We start from the raw sequence: 20162 nt of genomic DNA, 5'->3' as shown, positions 1-20162 counted from the left end.
CAGTCTCTAAATTACCTGATTTTTGATAAATGGAAAAAAAAACCCTCATACAACAAAGGAATAACTCAACATGAAAAAATATTTTTTTCTCATTCTGAACAAATGGAATTACTCATTCAAAATCACAATAATACCATATATAGACTATCTAGAAGATTAAACTCTTGTTCTGAAAAGATAAAATGAAATTTTAGATATTTTCATGATATTACAGACAAAAGAGAGGAAGAAGCTACAACGACAAGGCTGCACTGCAGAGAGATCCTGTGTATTGCCATGATCTCAGACTATCAATCAGTTCTCGCCCCACTGCAAGGCATCATTTACACCACAACTAGCGTGTGATTTATTACAAGCTTTATCTTTTACTACCAAGTTTAATTTTCATCCATAAAGTGGTTACTGTACAGCAGTGTGGATGAGGCTCAATAATAAGTTTAAAATGCTTGCTGTTTCTTTTCTTTCTTTTTTTTGCCTGATATTACTAATTAGTGCCCAGTCCATTTTAATTATTAACTTACGATTTGGCATTGAAGTTCTGTGCAAACAGGTTGCAGACCTGATTGTTTTATGGCTCAAACATCTTTGTGATGACCTTGCAGGATAGCATATGACCGTGTACATGTTGATGTAGGCATTTGTAATATTGTTTATAATACCAGACCCCTGAACTCCATAGGGTAAGATCCTGCTCTCAGCCCTTGGGCTTGATCTAATGTTCTATATTGTTCTAATCAGGCCAGAAAGCATATGAGGCCTATCATATAGTTTTATAGAATTTCAATGTTCCCTTGCTGATTGTTGAACGCAATCTTGACCTGATTCTCAATGGTGCTCGCTAATAGGTCACCAAAGGTGATGTTCCTCATAGCGGTGACATCCAGAACCCGTTTGCATTGGGTAATAGATATGTCAGTGATTCAAGCTGTATAATGTCTGTATCTTGGACAGATGACCACTATCACATTAACGCTGTATTTTGTTTTTGTTCTTTTCTAGATGGGGGCAATGAGGAGCCACAGGACCGCAGGCAGCACAGTGTAGACTCCCGCCACGGCCGAGCATCACAAGGTGAGAAGAAGCACTGAGGTCTCTACCATGCAGAGATTATACAGGCACTGATTCAGTATTGCATGCATGCATGCATACATACATGCATGCATACATGCATGCATACATACATACATACATACATACATACTCTCACTTACCATTTGTGTGCCACAATAGTGTCTTCAGGTGCTTGTGGAGAGTCCCACAGCATGCTGGAGGACTTTTAGCATGCCGTGTAAGTATGTCGGGTTATCACAGGTAGTCTGGTGGCATCTTAAAGTTTATAAAAAGGACAGATAATGTAGAGGTAGTGGGTTAAAGTATAGCTGGCAGACCATGCCATATTAATTTTCCAAATTCTTTCCATGCCTATAAGCAACCGTGTTATTTGACAGTGCAAATAACTGAGAATGACTGTTCTATTCGGTGGTGAAGAAATAAGTGTAACACAAAGACACAGAAAATATAATTCTGAAAATTGGAAATGTAACCGTTTTATTGTTATACTGCATTTCATATTCTTGTGGTCAAACATATATATTTTAAGGCTCAAAGAAAAATCTCTTTTGACAACAAAAAAACATACTCGAGATGATGAGTGCCTGAGAGATGATTTTTCCCCAAAGCTTGATAATGCCTATTTTGCTATCATTTTATCCACTAGGTGTCACTTGTATCTTATTTATCATCCCCATTTATTTATATAGCGCCAGAAAGCTCTGTAGCGCTTTACAGTTGGGAACAAACACCATAATAACGCAATACCGGATAATACAGACAGACAAAGAGGTCAGAAGGCCCTTGTCCGCATGCTTGCATTGGTTATTTATATAACACCAATCATATTACGCAGTGCTGTACAGAGAAGATGTAATGGTCACATCATTGCCTGCTCCTTTAAGGCTTCCACTCTGAATTCCTTACCACGCCCCCAGACACAGTGGGGTCAATGAATCTACCAGTATGTTTTTAGACTGACAGAGAAAACTGGAGTACTCGGAGGAAACCCACACAAACACGGGGAGAACATACAAACCTAATGGTAGATAAAATGATTTATCCCTTGTACTGCAAAAGTAAAATATATTGTCTAGGTTAAGGGGACAGTCTACCCTTCCGTTTAGTGCCCTTGGTCCAATGAGACCCATCCATTACCAGTATACAGTCTCTGATACTGATGACAAAGAGATTAGAAGGACCCAACCTGTTAGTACGGTGGTGTGTAATAAATGCAACGCCTGATTGGATAGGCCGTAGCTTCTGGACAATAAGGGCCTAAGTTCACAGTAAACATACTCAGCAGGAGTTTACACTTCCCTCCCTGGCTGCATTTGGTATTTGTGGGGTCCGAAAGATTCCTTGGGGGGACATGGTGTTTCTTATGGGCTGTCAGAAGACGCTCAACATCTTTAATGATTCTACCGATACAGAGAAATAAAGATTCTGTGTTCCAAATAAGTAATGCCCGTATATATTTTGTAGAACATGTGTTTAAAAAACAAACCTTTAACTATAGCAAGAGTATATATTCTCTTTACAATGCCTTCTTGAAACCACTGTTCTTGGGCAACACAAATGTTCCAACACCTGGAGAATAGTTGTTTACTCATCCAAGTTGCTATTCAGAGGAATAGTGCCAGGGAATTAAGATTGAAAAATAACTTGTCATGTTATGGAGTGTCCCAGTGTTTTACTGAGGTTAATAGACAAGGCGACTTTCAAGTGTTCAGTGGAATCCTAGGCATTACTCCCTGTTCTCATCCATCAACTGGGGACTCGCACTAATTGGGTTACTCTTCCAGGATATATTTCATTCTGCAATACTGAAATGTAATATCAGCCCTCTTCTTTCCAGGAATTTCAAGCTGTCTGGCTATTTTTAGTTTTATATTAATCTGGGTAAAGCTTTTTACGCTGTTCATATATAAACCCATATCTCTTGTGACCAAATTAGCACCAATATTGACAAACCACACAGAATATTTATAATCCTCTGGTAGGAACCTGAAATCTAATTTTATTAATTAGCATACCGATTTGTATTTGATCCTTCTATAGTTTGAGAGCCATTGATAAATACAGAGTGAAAATGTTTTGCCACATTGTGTGGTTGATTAGTGCGAAAGCCTTTTATTTGTTTATAGGTTCATGGTTAAATAGCGCAGCACGGTGATTGGTGGAGGAATGGTGACATTTCATATCAAGCATCAGAGTCTTTATGAAGCAGTATAACCATTAACGTATACTGGGAATGTTTCTGTTCTACCAGTCATTTTGCTCTACTATTCGACCATGAACCTATTTGTGAAACAATAAAAGGCTTTTATGGTAGTTGGTTTGCTGCCTACTCATTTGGATGCGCAGTGAAGCCTGGTCTCTCATTATACTTATACGTCTATCACAGACTTAGAACATATTAGATTATACATACATGCAGATTGATAGCTTAACAGTCAAGAAAAGCCAAACAAATGTGGGCATGTTTTTGACTTCTAAAGTTGTAGCTCTTAAGCATTTCTTAAATACTGTGGAAGTGGCATGTGTCCTACAGTTAACACTCTGAGAATAATGTAGAATTATAATGACAAATGTTTTCTTGCTGTTTTTGATGAGTCTTAATAATTACTCATCTGTGTAATAAGTGACACCAGTATGGCACATGTTTAGAATGGCCAACCCATTTTAGAATAGACACTCCCAGTGTTTGATAACACCACGCCCCCCCCAGCATGCATGCTGTACACGGCCCAAAGGACAACACCTGGTTCCTAATTTTCTGAGCTGGCTCCAACATTTTTGACCGTTTCATTGAGCCCTGAATTATACACATCCTGCCTGGAGGGGTTAGTGAAAGGGAGCACCAGGGCTCTCCCCTGCTCTTACACCAGTCCATCTTTGGTGTTATACCTCATTTTATGTAACGTTCTCTCACTGCTCCCTGGACACGGTGATACTCTGATATTCGAATGAAGATGCCCACATGTATGGGAGCTGTGGGGGTAATGTATATCTATATCTATCTATATATATATATATATATATATATAATTTATGAGGGAGAGATATAGCCAGTCCTTGTCTGCAGTGCATAGTTTTATAACTTCAGTAACCTCCCAGCGAAATCACTGGGACAATTTATATTTACTAGATACTGTCCATGATGTGTGTTACAATAACTGAAATTTTCGTAGCCATAATGTGCAAAAAAGAAATTAAATAGCTTGGTCAAATATTTAGAAACATTCAGAGAGATATTTAACTGCTGCCTCAGTAATATTAATGGATGGACTAATGAATATTGATCCAGCCAAGGAATAGCTACAGCACAATATAAAATATAGTCATGAAAAAATGGTGCAGCAGACATGTTCACTGAACACACGAATCCTGCACCCATATCGGTTAATGTGAAGCAGCGATACACAACTTGACACATGACATTTGTTGTAACCAGTGGAAAGCAGGGAGATACAGGGAGACTTGGGCAGAACTATTTCAGTAATATTTTTTTCCTGTATTGGTATGTTTTGCTACATACCAACAAGGAGGTGATGCGTTGGTACAGAGGTGAGGGAGGGGGAGGGGATGCGTTGGTACAGAGGTGAGGGAGGGGGAGGGGATGCGTTGGTACAGAGGTGAGGGAAGGGGAGGGGATGCGTTGGTACAGAGGTGAGGGAGGTGGAGGGGATGCGTTGGTACAGAGGTGAGGGGGAGGGGATGCGTTGGTACAGAGGTGAAGGGGAGGGGATGCGTTGGTACAGAGGTGGGGGAAGGGGTGCGTTGGTACAGAGGTGAGGGAGGGGGAGGGGATGCGTTGGTACAGAGGTGAGGGAGGGGGAGGGGATGCGTTGGTACAGAGGTGAGGGAGGGGATGCGTTGGTACAGAGGTGAGGGGGGGAGAGGATGCATTGGTACAGAGGTGGGGGAGGGGGATGCGTTGGTACAGAGGTGAGGGAGGGGGGTGCGTTGGTACAGTTGTGGGGGAGGGGGATGCGTTGGTACAGAGGTGAGGGAGGTGGAGGGGATGCATTGGTACAGAGGTGAGGGAGGTGGAGGGGATGCGTTGGTACAGAGGTGAGGGAGGTGGAGGGGATGCGTTGGTACAGAGGTGAGGGAGGTGGAGGGGATGCGTTTGTACAGAGGTGAGGGAGGTGGAGGGGATGCGTTTGTACAGAGGTGAGGGAGGTGGAGGGGATGCGTTTGTACAGAGGTGAGGGAGGGGATGCATTGGTACAGAGGTGAGGGGGAGGGGATGCGTTGGTACAGAGGTGGGGGAGGGGGTGCGGATGCGTTGGTACAGAGGTGAGGGAGGGGATGCGTTGGTACAGAGGTGAGGGGGAGGGGAGGGGATGCGTTGGTACAGAGGTGAGGGAGGTGGGGGATGCGTTGGTACAGAGGTGAGGGAGGGGGAGGGGATGCGTTGGTACAGAGGTGAGGGAGGGGGGTGCGTTGGTACAGAGGTGAGGGAGGGGGAGGGGATGCGTTGGTACAGAGGTGAGGGAGGGGGAGGGGGGTGCGTTGGTACAGAGGTGAGGGAGGGGGTGCGTTGGTACAGAGGTGAGGGAGGGGGGTGCGTTGGTACAGAGGTGAGGGAGGGGGGTGCGTTGGTACAGAGGTGAGGGAGGGGGGTGCGTTGGTACAGTTGTGGGGGAGGGGGGTGCGTTGGTACAGAGGTGAGGGAGGGGATGCGTTGGTACAGAGGTGAGGGGGGGAGGGGGATGCATTGGTACAGAGATGGGGGAGGGGGATGCGTTGGTACAGAGGTGAGGGAGGGGGGGTGCGTTGGTACAGTTGTGGGGGAGGTGGATGCGTTGGTACAGAGGTGAGGGAGGGGGGTGTATTGGTACAGTTGTGAGGGAGGGGGAGGGGATGCGTTGGTACAGAGGTGAGGGAGGGGGGTGTGTTGGTACAGTTGTGAGGGAGGGGATGCGTTGGTACAGAGGTGAGAGAGGGGGGTGCGTTGGTACAGTTGTGAGGGGGGGGGAGGGGATGCGTTGGTACAGAGGTGAGGGAGGGGGGTGTGTTGGTACAGTTGTGAGGGAGGGGATGCGTTGGTACAGAGGTGAGAGAGGGGGGTGCGTTGGTACAGTTGTGAGGGGGGGGGAGGGGATGCGTTGGTACAGAGGTGAGGGGGAGGGGAGGGGATGCGTTGGTACAGAGGTGAGGGAGGGGGGTGCGTTGGTACAGTTGTGAGGGAGGGGGAGGGGATGCGTTGGTACAGAGGTGAGGTACTGGAATGTATTACAAGGGGATGTCATGGTTGGGGTCCTATGTGACACAACCACTCCCACTACATATGATGGCTCTCCCCCACATCTTTGTTGTAGTACACACACATCTCTGTCCCCCACATAAGTTTTAGTACTCATTTCAAGTGGTAGCAATATGTCCCACTGTTGCTCTTGGACCAAAAATGTGGTGCTACCCTGGTTTTAACACCTAGAAATATTTATTTTACCATGGTGGGGTGGAAGTGGATTCCTAGAAGCCCTTGCTGCAGTAGAAGCAGTGTAATGTGTATAATACTGTTCTCGGGGAACAATGTTCCTGACTTTGTTATATAATTCTTCTTTTAACAAAGACCATGTAAAAGTGACAGGTGGAAACAGCTATTCATCTGGAACAGGCCTGAACATTGCATGGATGAGTAAAAATGTGTTCTGTTTGAAGTGTATAACATTACATATACTCGTGACTCCTACTACTGCATGACTGGAAACTAGTTCAGTCAGGCTGATGAACCTCTTCATAGTTTTCCTACACAGTTAATATTTTAAGTACTGTGATGACATCAGTTTTGTGTTCACTTCTCAGTGGGTGACATATGCTGCATACTGTCTTTTGAAGGCTCTGCTATACTGCCACCTAGTGTATAATCAGATGCACATCACCTAAATCTTAGCCGTTATGATTGGTATCACTAAGCTGAAATTCTAAAGGCCACAAAACACCACATCTAAATGCTGCAAACGCTCTTAAAGTACCCAGAATGCAAGTGATTTTGTATCGGAGAGTTACAAACTACATTCACTTAAAATATGAATGTATAGGAGGCATTTTTCTTGTGTTCACCAGGTTTGCAAAAATGTTACAGGTGGCTCCAGAACCAGTCTCCTGCAGTGATTACAATATTATCAGTCAGGACAGAAAATCTTGTTGGCTGCACGTACCTCCTGCACGTGTTATCTGCTGATATCTGTAGCCAATTGTGAATTACCTTTCTTGGGAAAGTGTGCATCCAAATACCATCATCTATCCAGAGTAGAAAACATTTACATACATTTATGAATGTCACAAAATGCCTTTTTAAATTCAAAATTTACTGTGCATTTTAGGTCTAGTGGCCTCATCAGAAAGCCTGGTAAATGATGATAAATTTTTCATATCTTATGATAAAGTCAGAACAGCACATTATTGATATCCGGTCACTTAGATAACAAAAGCGGTCCAGGAACTGTGATGTGTACAAATAATTGTTCCGCTGTGTGCGTGATGAGGGGTCTCCACATTGTCTGAGGAGGGTCCAGTAACGGTACCAGCAACTTCCTCCTACGAAGAAGACCTTGTATCTTGAGTGTGTTAACTAAATCAGCTCTTTCATTGAAGGCAATGCTAATGGATTCTAGTTTTTTGTCCCTAGCTAATGACCCCTAATAGAGTCATTGTCAAATATCTCCACAAACTTAGAACATACTTGCCAACTCTCCCGGAATGTCCGGTAGACTCCCGAAATTCGGGTAGATCTCCTGGACTCCCGGGTAGAGCAGGCAAATATCCTGCATATGACAACATGCTCCTCAAAATGATGTGATTCACATCATTTTGCCATATGCGGGATATTTGCCTGCTCTCCCGGGAGTCCGGGAGATCTCATGCTCCTTTCTGTTGCTGATAAGTGTGATGTTCCCCACAAATTGAGACCTTCACTGTGTGTATCTGAAAGGTACACTTTAAATCTGAGAATACCGACTTTTAATAAAACCAAGCATGCCCATATGTAATTTCTCAGTGATTGATAGACCTGTCATTTTATTGTGTATATATAAATTGCTTTCTATAGTTCATCTATGTTTTGCATCCATTGGTAAAATATCTCATAAAACTGTATGATAATAATGTAAGGAAAAGATTAACCAGTTGGCTGAATTCCCAGAATGCTGCTATAGCAATGAGTTGTCCTATCTTCCACAAAAGAGAGATAAGAGATATTTATGTATAAATATTCTTAGTCCGTACACATTTGTAGAGTATTTGCTATCAATATACTGAAATCCATGCAATGTGTTTATAAATACTCCCAGAATTTACACCATAAAGATTATCTAGAGATTTTTTTTAGATTTTATTTGCAAAAAAAAAAGAAATGTGTTTATAGCAAACAGAGATTTCTAGCTAGTGCTTTCAGGAGGGGGGGGACTTTTCTTTGTTATTCATGTGCCAGATTGTGGTTTTATCTGTTCAGAATAAGTTAAAAATAATATACACATCAATTGTTTTGAATTTGTTTTATTTTTTTAAAATGTTTTTATTTATATTTTTGTACCATTATTTACATATTTTTCACGTCTATAGTTTTTGGTTAATTTTACACATCAAACTGCTATCTTGTTTCAAAACATTATTTTGTGTGCCCACTGACTTATTATTATTTATTATTATTATTATTATTATTATTATTATTACAATGTATGTAGTGTCAACATTCTTCACAACTGAGAGAAACCCCTACATGCCTTGGCGGAAATGATGACAAAACTTTATATTCACTTTCTTCACCCGTTGCCCTCTCATCCTGATGGGGGGAGGGTCACACACTGTGCGATCCAGTTGTGTGTCCTGATTGCTGGATGTTTAGGTGGCAGAAGCACCTCTGGAGGCCTGGGGGTAAATGTATCAAGCTGAGAGTTTTCCCGCGGGTTTGAAAAACCAATCAGATTCTAGCTATCATTTTTTTAGTACATTCTACAAAATGACAGCTAGAATCTGATTGGTTGCTATAGGCAACATCTCCACTTTTCAAACCCGCTGTAAAACTCTCAGCTTGATACATTTCCTCCCTGGACTGTACAGATTTGATTGACAGGCATTATAGTCAAACCACTGCTTTGCAAAGTGCCCATACATCTGTCTTGTATTTTTATGTATGGTAGCTGCAATTTTGTGCAAATGAGGAGACAGATACAGCAGCAATTCTGTTCGGTACAAGAGAAGAACTGTGTTACTTTAGTAGTGAGCATGCTCTATGGAGGCAACCATTGTGTGGGCTGTGCCCAATGCTTACATGAAATCGACCACTAGCACACGTTGTGCAGATAGCAAAGACTGCTACCTGCAAGATCCAATTCATCCAGTGTACTGTTGGACCTAGTTCTAGATTCTGCAAGTGCAGAGGCTTGTGGCTTATATTTGTGAATTAATAATGTCCGTTAGTATCTTACAAGATATAGCAATTTTTCTATAAATATTCAGTAAACCTATGGTCGTATTATTTTGTGCATGATATCTGATGTCCTTATCTGTATGTATTATCGTGACTAGGAGCTATATAATGCTCCCTTGGCTGACATCTAGAGAGTCCAGTGTAATGGTGCCTCTAGTGGACACATTTATTAGAAACATAGCTCCTTGAGTATTTGCATAGATCCTCTTGGATATACGAGTACTCTTGTTTTGTTCAACAAACTATAAAAATTGTTGTTTTTTTTTTTTTTTTTTTAAATCTATGGCCAGAACTAATTAAGTTATTGCCCTGAGGCATAAGGTACAAGTGTCTCATACCTCAGTGATGTCACTCCTGCCTAGCAAATGTATAGGCTGTGTTATCATGAGTTTTAGCTCACATTTTACTATAGTGTTTGTTATGTTTCTTAGCAGTGATTTTGGGAAAAATGTTAATATGTTAATATGTTAAAACTTGTTTATGTCTGACAGGTGGCTCCTCCTCTGAGAACGACTGTGCGTTTGAGCCAGATTACTCCATCACCCCCCTGCCTGTGACCGAGGGAATGCAGCATATACGCATGATGGAGGGCATGTCCCGCTCCCTGCCCTCCTCCCCCCTGCTTACCCACCAAGCCATCAGTGTGCGGCTGCAGCCTGTCAAGAAACTAACCGGTAAGGAATGGCACCGCCTGGCAGAGCATGGTGGGACTTGTAGTTCATTAACTACAGGACAGACTGTTTAAAGGAGGAGGCCAGGCAATATTAAAGGTTCTGCACCTACACAAACCCCACCAGTGCTGTAATGGTTACTTCTCCAGGCATTAAAGCCTGTAGACGTTTGAAAGCACATGGTCGGCACAGCTGATTGGACTGTAGTGCAACTGGTGGGGTGGAATTGTTTTTAATCTGTGTGGATCTCCAGCTTCTACTTGGGGAAAAAGGATTTTGTTGCTGAAATCTTTTAATTTGCCTGAAGTTCTTCTGCTTTTCTATCCTTAAATTGTGTGTTGTTCTGTAAAGTATGAACTGTGTTTCAGAACTTGTATCCCACTGCGATCACCGCTTACTATTATAAAGAGAGAGTAAATCACAACCAAATCTGTGGTTGATACAGTTACATTAATATCGTTTGGATAATGGCAATTCGATAATATGGTTCTGTTGCAGATGACTTTCAGTTACTTGGTATAAGGCTTTGGGGAATCGGTGTTCCATAAACAATTACAAGTTATCAAATTGCTACTTCTCATGCTATTTTGGGTTTTTTACCTTTTTGTTTTAGTTGTTTCAATATGAACTCCTAATGCACTCTACCAAGAGCTACTGAACATTTAGAGGCAATTATTCATATTATTACGGTTTGCTGATAACATGTCTTCTGACTGTGAATAAATGTGTAGCACCCCATGTAGGTTGTTATTACAGAACATGCTGTTACACGCCAGGTCTAACATAGCCAATTAATGCTATAGATTTTCATCTCGCAAATTTAGAATGTTCTAAATATTGATAATTTTTCAAGATGACATTTAAGGTACATTTCGTGCAAATTAAAATGTAATTCCATATTCAACTGTTTGATATTTTTATTTTATCAAAGTTAATGTAAAGATTACCTTTATTTTATTAAGGAACCAACAAACCCTAAATTGTTACTTTTCAGATGTGAATTAAGAAAGGTAAAATCCATTGTTCAGTGTTACATTTAACATGTTAACATTCCACTGCAGCTCTCTGAAATAGTGATATATGACCTACACATCCCATTACAGACAGCTGCAGCTTCTCCTACATCATTGGCCATTATCCTCACAGGATCGGATGCAGGACAAAAAGCTGAAATTCACACCGTGCATTTCTGTACATCAGCTCTACAAAGTTGTCGCTCAAACTCATCCTGATTAGTCAGAGAAGGAGCTCTCTCCTAACATAACAATCCACTGCAGTGAAGCGTAAGAGCATGCTGGACTGACTTGGGTATTTCATGTACATTATTCAGCTCAGTAATACATACAGACTTTGCTGTATATTAATGTGAAATATGGGCTTTACTTGCTCTGTAAATTGACAATTCTAATTTCTACTTTGACTGATTAGAAGTTATACTTTTTGTACACAGGTATGGTAGTATTCATATTGGATTAATGTTTTTGAAGGGGTATGTTTTTTTGGTTTTCTATTTAACGTTTTTACATTTTTTTAAAAAAAATGTATCTGTTGCCATAGTAATGATATAATAATGTCTTAAATCCTGTGCTGGTGTGTGATATCCTGTATCTGTCTCCTCTACCTCTTGTCATTGATGTTAGTTTATACTATCTCGCTGACTACCAAGATGGCCTTGCCCTGCTGTAATGCATTGCAGTGGAGTCAGCCAATTTGTAGGCTGTTAATGCTGCATATCAATTTATTAGGCATCAGTGACATCACTCGTACACTTTCTTGCTAGTGAGCTAATAGGCTGCATTATCGTAATTATTAGTTCAGCCCAAAAAATATGATTTCACTGTGTGGAGCCGACCGGTGCATTTGAACTATGAAGCCGATAGCACTGACAACACAGCAGTTCTACATGCGATCATTTGCTAGGTGGTGCTGTTTGACACTTAATTTGTTCTCAGTGCTGTATTAATGCAACGTCTGTAAACACTTAATGAACAGAAAATTGGTTTATCCCTAAATGTAGGCTTGCTTGAAAAGCTGTCGGTGTCTATTGTATGTAGGCTTGCTTATTGCCTTAACTGGCGTGATTGTCTAATGAGGCTCTGCAGGTCTGACTCACACAGAGCCACGTTATATACCTCCCAGAGGGGCCACTATGCCGTAAATTCTGCTTTAGGGATCAATACAGACTCTGCAACCAGCATCCCTTGCAGCAAGGCACTGTGTTATATAAGCGCTGTGCGTTCCTTTCCGACACTGTTAAATTGTTAATACCTTACAGACCTTCCTTTATTACAGGGACATGTAGATTAGTAGTATACGTGCGCGGATAAGCCGCTTGCTAGTACAATTGCAGAGCAGTCTACGTGGGTAGCTGTTGCAGTGTAACAAGATAGATCACATTGTATGGAGTAGAACAGCATAGAAGTCTTGTCTGTGTTGGGTGCAGCAGGGGTTGTGACAAATGGTGGATCATCTGTACCTGTGATAAAAGATCTGCAGCGTTATGTATACTGTGCGGCAGTAAGTCGGTTTTTGTAAAAAATGAGAAACTTGCTGAAATGAAATGCAGGCGTTCAGTAATTGAGGGACATTTCATGAATGTGTGTTCCTTCTGCAGAACACATCAGTCTGTAGCTGATTGGTGAATTTGGAACAAGGCCACTTCTAAATTCCTCTGTAGAGGATAGTGAAGTCATCATTTGTAGCTTGTTAGTATAGACAGTAACAGATGAATGGTGGAGGATTATAGGAGGATAATGGGAGGCTCTCTGAAGTATCTACAACTTGGACCCCTGGATGCAGCAGAGATTGGAGAACAATGGTGCTGATGGTCTGCATATAATTACATCTCATGGAATACTGGGCACTTCCAGGGTTGCAGAAATCATCCATCTTTCAGGCTGTTGCTCTACATGGATTTCGGCCTCATCCTCAGATCTGTTAGGAGCCATAACTTTTTATTTGCTATAGTGCATATAATGATGGTGACTTGTAAACCAGGCAAATATGTAGCTGATGCAGAAGTGAACACATCTCCAGATGTGCACAGGTCCTCATATGGACGAAAATGCACTTTTTATGTGTTGTTTTTTGTTTTTTTTTAATGCAATTTACACCCATTTTGTGTAACTAAAAGAATTTCAGCACAAATTACAATTCCTGCTTGTACCTCACCTGAATTGACTTGTTTATCTTGTCTAAGGTTACAATGTCATACAGAAAGAGACTTGTCCCAAAACTTTAAGCTGTTAAACTTAGTGGGCAGTTTAAGTGTGGACACAGGTGCGCACATGCATGTACAGCTTCTACAACACGTATGACCAGCAGTCCCCTCACAAGAAACTTTACATGCAGAAATACAACAATGACTGTTGCGGAAGAAACTGGAAATTCCAAGCACAAAAAAATTACTTGCTACACCCAGATCTGTAATTATGTTTTAAAGTATACGTCCTCCCAAGAATTCGAAATCCATCCAAAGTTTTCCCAAATAAAACTGTCACCCTGAAATTTTGGGTTATAATTTATACTGTCCAAAGACATTATTTACTACAGAATATCTTATAATACCCTATATACCAAACAGAGGACTGACGCATTAAGCTGCAGATTGTGCTGAATACATAGAGATACCATATAATGTTCTTGTTTCCATAATGTGTGCATTAGGCGATAAGATGACATAGAGTTGTGTAGAATGGATCTCACCGTTGGAGAAGGTGTTGCTGGTATATTGGCAATCCTCGGTTTCTTTATTTGTCCAGTTTAAGAAATGCGGTGGACTTGAGTGCTTGGTGTGGGTATCATAGCCAGGAGAATGGTAATGGGTGTTGGGGTGGGAGAACTCAACCTTTCAGGTGTTGCAGTTCCATTCACATATAATTGGTATCCTTGGGGGAAAATAAACCTTGCTAACAAAAAATTACTTTGGTTAGTCCCCCCCCAACCCTAAGACTTTTTAATTTACTTTTTAACATTCGAAAGACTCCTGGGATCAGCAGAGGTCACCTAGAACAGGAAACAACATAAGCTATACAGCCACTTCCATGACTGGAGGAAATCCCAGGTAATATTATAGAAATAATGTACTAATGAAGTACAGCCATCTCCTGCGACCTAAACGGATAGGAGAGATGATCTACCGGAGCTGGAAATCAAAAGAATTACCCAGAATACAGGGGAAGTCCCCAATCATCAATTTAAGCTGCAGTTAGATGGCTAGGTAAATACAGACATATACAGATGAGAGTGCTGGAGAAGATTGGATGATGTACTGGTGAACATGTATGGAAATTACAGAGAAGCACAAATCTGTATAGCAGAGCCACTCTGCGCACACAGCACAGCTTTACTTTTATCAGAGTAGCACATTTATTGTGGCCCTGAGGCAGAAAGACATGAAGCTATTTTCTGGGTTTTTTTTCCAAGAAATGAGGATTTTGCAGAACCTCCTATTTTTATTATATGTGTGTATACGTGTGTATGTATGTATACGTGTGTATGTATATAATATTTCTTGTTGGGCTCATTTGCATTATATTAGTTTCCTTTTTATACCTTTCCGGCATCATCTGGGACATACCTGCTGATCCTTCCTACAGTTCTGTACTCCCTATTTTTCTCTGATTCCCAAATGATTTAACCTGGGCTGAAATAAATATTTGATGCTAATGGCTTTTTTAATTACTTTGCTTAGCCCATCTTCGTTTGTGGGGAGTTTCTTGGAAGGGAAAAGCAGAGCACTGTGTATTGTGTGAAATGGATCATTTTGGCAGGTATATTGTCTTGAAAACTCAGTTCCTGTAACTAAAGTATTTGGAGGAACAATGTTTCCTCTCCTTCCCTCCTTACTGCACTGTTAACCCCCTGGATTGAATTGGTATCTTCAGAATCCGTAAGACAATTCCACTGTGTGCCGTAATGGCAAAGCTATATTGTGGTGCTTTGACGTAGGCTGTATGTTAGGTGTATAAGATTATCTATCTGTGCAGTGTTCATTCCCAGCACATTATCAGCACAGCCCTTAATCGTGTAAGGGTAGACGACATTGTTTCTTTAAACCAATTTAGCCTCCCAACTCCTGCTCAGCTTATTGAATATTCTGGCAGTGGCCTCTGCTGAGCAGCAGGCTTAGCACACAGCACAGTCTTCTGGAGCACCGGAAGGAATGATAAGGACCAGCCGTGTAACAGGGCGTCAGAATCAGGAGGAGTGACGTGCTGCTTCCTAGCTCCGCGGCAAGTAGCGGGTCCCAGTGACGTCTACAGGGGATGTTTCACGCTGTTGTAATCCCAGGCATGCAGATCCTTTCCTCAGCTACATTACCAGCATACCTAAACCATTTGCATCCTTCTGTAGCCAGATCATACACAGGCTAGACTTGTCCCTGTTGGTCTTATTTATGTGAAATGATTGCCTCTGTGTCTGCTCTGCACAACACCATCAAATCTTCTATTAAACCCTCCAGGCTGTATATCGGAGACATGCAAATCAGTTTAAGGGATGTGTGAGGATGAACCGGGCCAAGCTGCTTTCGTCGTTGGGTTTTATACTAGATGGGAAAGCAGTCGTGTTTAGATATCAGCATCGTCATGCTGATATGACCACTATATGTCGGTGTAGTATTGTCTCCTTCCCTTGTATAGTCCTATTACAATACACTTTCCTTTGCTGTTGATTAGACTGCACTTTTAGTGTAAGTCATAATGTAAACGTTAGATGTTTCAGTGCAGGGGTTATTAATGGATCATTGAAGTCATTGTAATACGTGTTACTTAGATTCTCATGGGAAAGGTTATGCTGTATTTGTTTACATCATTTATTATTAGTGTTTCTATTGATGGTGATGAACACGTTATCATATTTACCACTTATACATTAGCACACCAGCTGTTTATGGCAGGTATTGTTATAAATATAGGCACATAATCTATATTGCACAACCCCTTTTTAATCTTATAACTCCAATAGGGTAGAAATCTCAAAACAAACACATTATGCATAAATGAAATAATGTGTTTTTAAAAGTACATTGATCCCCTTTGGTGACCCATTCTCAGTGGGCACTCATCTGAATATGATCGTGTAGTAATTTTATTTTATATACTTTATAAATGGATTAAAACATGTATTTATTTATAAAACTATAAACAAGGCTATCAATGGTTTTTATACGTGTATAAGTTTGACTATAGTAAGCTTCCTGGATGGATCTAATTCTCTCTCATTTAGCCAACTGCATATGCGCTGTCCTTTAGAGCTCCCCTGGTAGTCACCGAGTGGCGAAACGCATGGGGTATGACTAAGGGACGTGCAGATGTCTAAACCAGAGAGAGGCTTGGATCCTACCAGGAAGCATACTATAGCCTGGAGACAGTGCAAGGAAGCAGTAATCGCGTGGAGTGTGCAAGCAACCTGTTACTGGTTTAGAATCCAGTCATACGCTTGTAGATATTTTTTTTTATAAAGTACATGTTTTTAATCTTTTTTTTTTTTTTTAAGTATTCTAAGTATAAGCTATTTCATTAAACCTCAATTAGATAAATCATATGGAATACCTTTCTACATTTATCCAGGCAAAATCAGGATAAAGTAAGCCTCACCTGAGATTTAGACAAACCGCACTCAAAATTAATACAACTCCACACAATCACATCCATGATCTGAATGAGTACCCCCACCCCTTTCAAGGTCTACAAATAAGGACTGTCCTGCGAAAAATCTGTACAGAAGGGAGACTTGACAACATATGGGTAGTTGTTCTTTAATGTCAATTAAAGCTGCAATACCAGCTTTATAAATACTTTACAAACATGCCCCTGACACTAGCTGGAGCTGCTACATGCAGACCATTTCTGGGGACTCTGCTGGAGATTGTGGTTTGTAAAGCTGGGCGCACACTACAGGTTTTTTTTTATCCAATTATAATGCCAATCCCAGGATGAAGGACGGTTTAGTAAAATATTGCAATAGTGTGCACACTCCCACGATCATGTTTTATATTACCAAAGCACATTGTATCGCTTGTTTTATTTTATAAAATTCTTACAAATCACAATCTTTGATGGAATGATGTTGGGCAAATGTGGAAGTGTGCATGCACTCACGGCCAGGCGATCTCTAGAGCGTGCACAGCCACAATCTTTTCAGCCGATGGTTATGAGAGATGTAGAGCACAGATCTGAAGTTATATCGTGTAGGTGTGTGCATATAAATCTGCTTGATCAGCGGGACTTTCAGTCGTTGGTAAAATCGTTACCGATATGTCACCTGCAGTCGTCTTCTGTAGTGTGTACCCAGCTTAATTGTTTTTCCTGTTCACCTAACCACCTGCCCAGCTCTGGTTTCTTTGTTGTTTTGGCTCAGCCTGCATAAGGAACGGCGCTACGGTGAAATGGTTGCAAGTAGTAGACCCAGAGTTCTGGCTAGGGGGATTGAATGCAATTATTTATTTTTACATTTTATTTTGGGGAATGAGGAAGATTTACATTGACTGAACACAGCTAGCATGAGACAAGACTAAAGTGAAATGGTCTACCATGTATACACTATACAAACCATTACCATAAGAATTGTGTACTTTATATATGTAGAATAAAAGCAAATGCACAGCAAACCATCCAATGCTAATACTGTGCCCTTGTGCATACATGCGTAATAACAGATAATGAGAAATCATCATCCACCATACAAAACAAGATAAATTCCACTGTGTATTTGGTAAGTACATGCAGAACATATGAACAGGTACTAAGAATTGTATGCAGAACCCAGTAGGTCATTCTGTGCATCCTCCTTGCATAAGGATAAAAAACAGATAGTTAATTATATCCAAAATTAAAAAACAGTCAGTAGAGAATTAATTTTCATCTGTGTGTTTGTTCATTTAAATATACCGTTCTAGCTTATGTTTACAATGTTACATTTTACCTACTTTTGAGTAACATAATAATTCCAAATATTGTACAACTGCATTTCTGGATCTACATACAGCTCCCAAACTCTTATCTAGGTAATTGTAATTCTGTTTTATCTTCCAAATTCTGTCCCTGTCTGTAGTGTATCTTCACACAGGAACTGGATGAGAGAACAGTTTGGGGAGAAAGGAGGGGGAGAGAAGCAAAAATAGTACAGGAGTGGGTGGAGGGAGGAGAACTTGTTATAAGCAGGAGGTGGGGTCCCTGCAACATTGGTGAATGCAGAGTCACCGTTGCTTTCATCTTGCCCTACATCGGGAGTTGGCAATCCAGGTCTTGCTGCGCTGCAGTGGCTACCGTTCTCAGCCATCATGTCATATATGTTTACAAGCAGTGAATACATGTTTGCTTCATTAACATCTCCTTCTTTAATGTGCATCAAGAAAGTGGTAGCTCAGAAACAACTAAAGTCGACATATTTATAGTGGGTGGGTGTGTGTGTGTATATACATGTATGTATATGAGTGTGTGTGTATATATGTATATGTATATATATATATATATATATATATATATATATATATATATATAATATTTGTATTTATTTTATTATATAGTAGTGTGTTTGGCCATTTCAACAACACCCATTGCTAACATGAATAAAATCAAGCATACGGCCATGCAATCTCCATGGTCAAAAAATAGCTGTAGAGTTGTCCATACTGAAGAGCTCAGTGGCTTTCACCTTGTCACTGTCATATGATGACACCTTTCTAACAATTCAGCTTGTCAAAGTTCTGTGATGCTTGGTTATCCACATTTTTTTGCTGACACAACACCTCTGAAGGTGTCCTGTGGTACCTGGCACCAAGACGTTAGCAATAGATCCTCTAAGTCCTGTAAGGTGCAAGGTTTGGCCTCCATGGCTCAGACTTGTTTTTCCAGCACATCCCACAGATGCTCAATTGGATTGAGATCTAGAGAATCTGGAGGCCCAAGTCAACATCTTGAACTCTTTGTCCTGTTCCTCAAACCATTCCCAAAATATTTTTGCAGTGTGGCCGGGCACTGCTACAAAGGAATACTGTTACCATGAAGTTGCGTACTTGGTCTGCAACAATGTTTAGGTAGGTGGAACGTATCAAAGTAACATCCACATGAATGTCAGGACTCAAGGTTTCCCTGCAGAACATTGCCCAGAGCATCACACTGCCTCCACTGGCTTGCCTTCTTCCCATATTGCATCCTGGTGCCATCTCTTCCCCAGGTAAACAATGCAAATGCACCCGGCCACAAGATGTAAAAGAGAACGTGATTTATCAGACAAGGCCACCTTCTTCCATTGTTCCATGCTCCAGTCCTGGTGCTCACATGCCCATTGTAGGTGCTTTCAGCAGTGAACTGGGGTCAGCATGGGCACTCTGATCGGTCTCCGGGTATGCAGCCCCATACAGAGCAAGCCGTCATGCACTGTGTGTTCCGACGCCTTTCTATCATAGACAGCATGATCTTTTTCAGCAATTCGTGCTACAGTAGCTCTTCTGTGGGATAGGCTAGTCTTCCCTCCCCACTCGCACCCATGGCCCTGTTGCGGGTTCACTGGTTGTCCTTCCTTTGGCTGATTTTGTAAGGTAATAACCACTGCAAACTGGGAACACCCCACAAGACCTGCCATTTGGGAGTCGTCTAGCCAACTCAATTTGGGTCTTGTCATAGTCCCTCAGATCCTTACCCTTGTCCATTTTTTCTGCATCCAACACATTAACTTCAAGAACTGACTGTTCACTTGCTGTCTAATAGATCCCACCCATTGATAGGTGACATTGCAATGAGATAATCATTGTTATACACTTCACTTGTCAGTGGTTTTAATGTTGTAGTGTGTGTGTGTGTGTGTGTGTGTGTGTGTGTGTATAACATACACACATTCACCTGCATTGTGCTTTGATTTTGTTCTTTGTTTGTGGCTACTTGACTTGCCAGTGAGGTTTTTTTGCTGTAATTTCCTGTCTTATAATGGTCCATTTCCCAGCAAACAGTTCTTCTCTTGCCTTTGCTTAGCAACCATCTTTTGTGTTCATTTGG

General features: G+C 41.2%; 1 protein-coding gene across 8 annotated transcripts in view; it reads left to right on the top strand.

The window, feature by feature from the left end:
* Positions 1-20162, top strand: part of TANC2 (tetratricopeptide repeat, ankyrin repeat and coiled-coil containing 2) — a 347174-nt gene that overhangs the window by 229110 nt on the left and 97902 nt on the right. For all 8 annotated transcript variants that reach the window (XM_075177370.1, XM_075177371.1, XM_075177368.1 and 5 more), the window contains 2 exons: positions 1000-1071; positions 9985-10167. In XM_075177370.1, the coding sequence (XP_075033471.1) occupies positions 1000-1071; positions 9985-10167 (255 nt within the window). The remainder of the gene's footprint in view (positions 1-999; positions 1072-9984; positions 10168-20162) is intronic.

The sequence above is a fragment of the Mixophyes fleayi genome, chromosome 6 (assembly GCF_038048845.1).
Source record: "Mixophyes fleayi isolate aMixFle1 chromosome 6, aMixFle1.hap1, whole genome shotgun sequence".
NCBI lineage: Eukaryota > Metazoa > Chordata > Amphibia > Anura > Limnodynastidae > Mixophyes > Mixophyes fleayi.
This window is presented reverse-complemented; position numbering and strand designations above follow the sequence as displayed.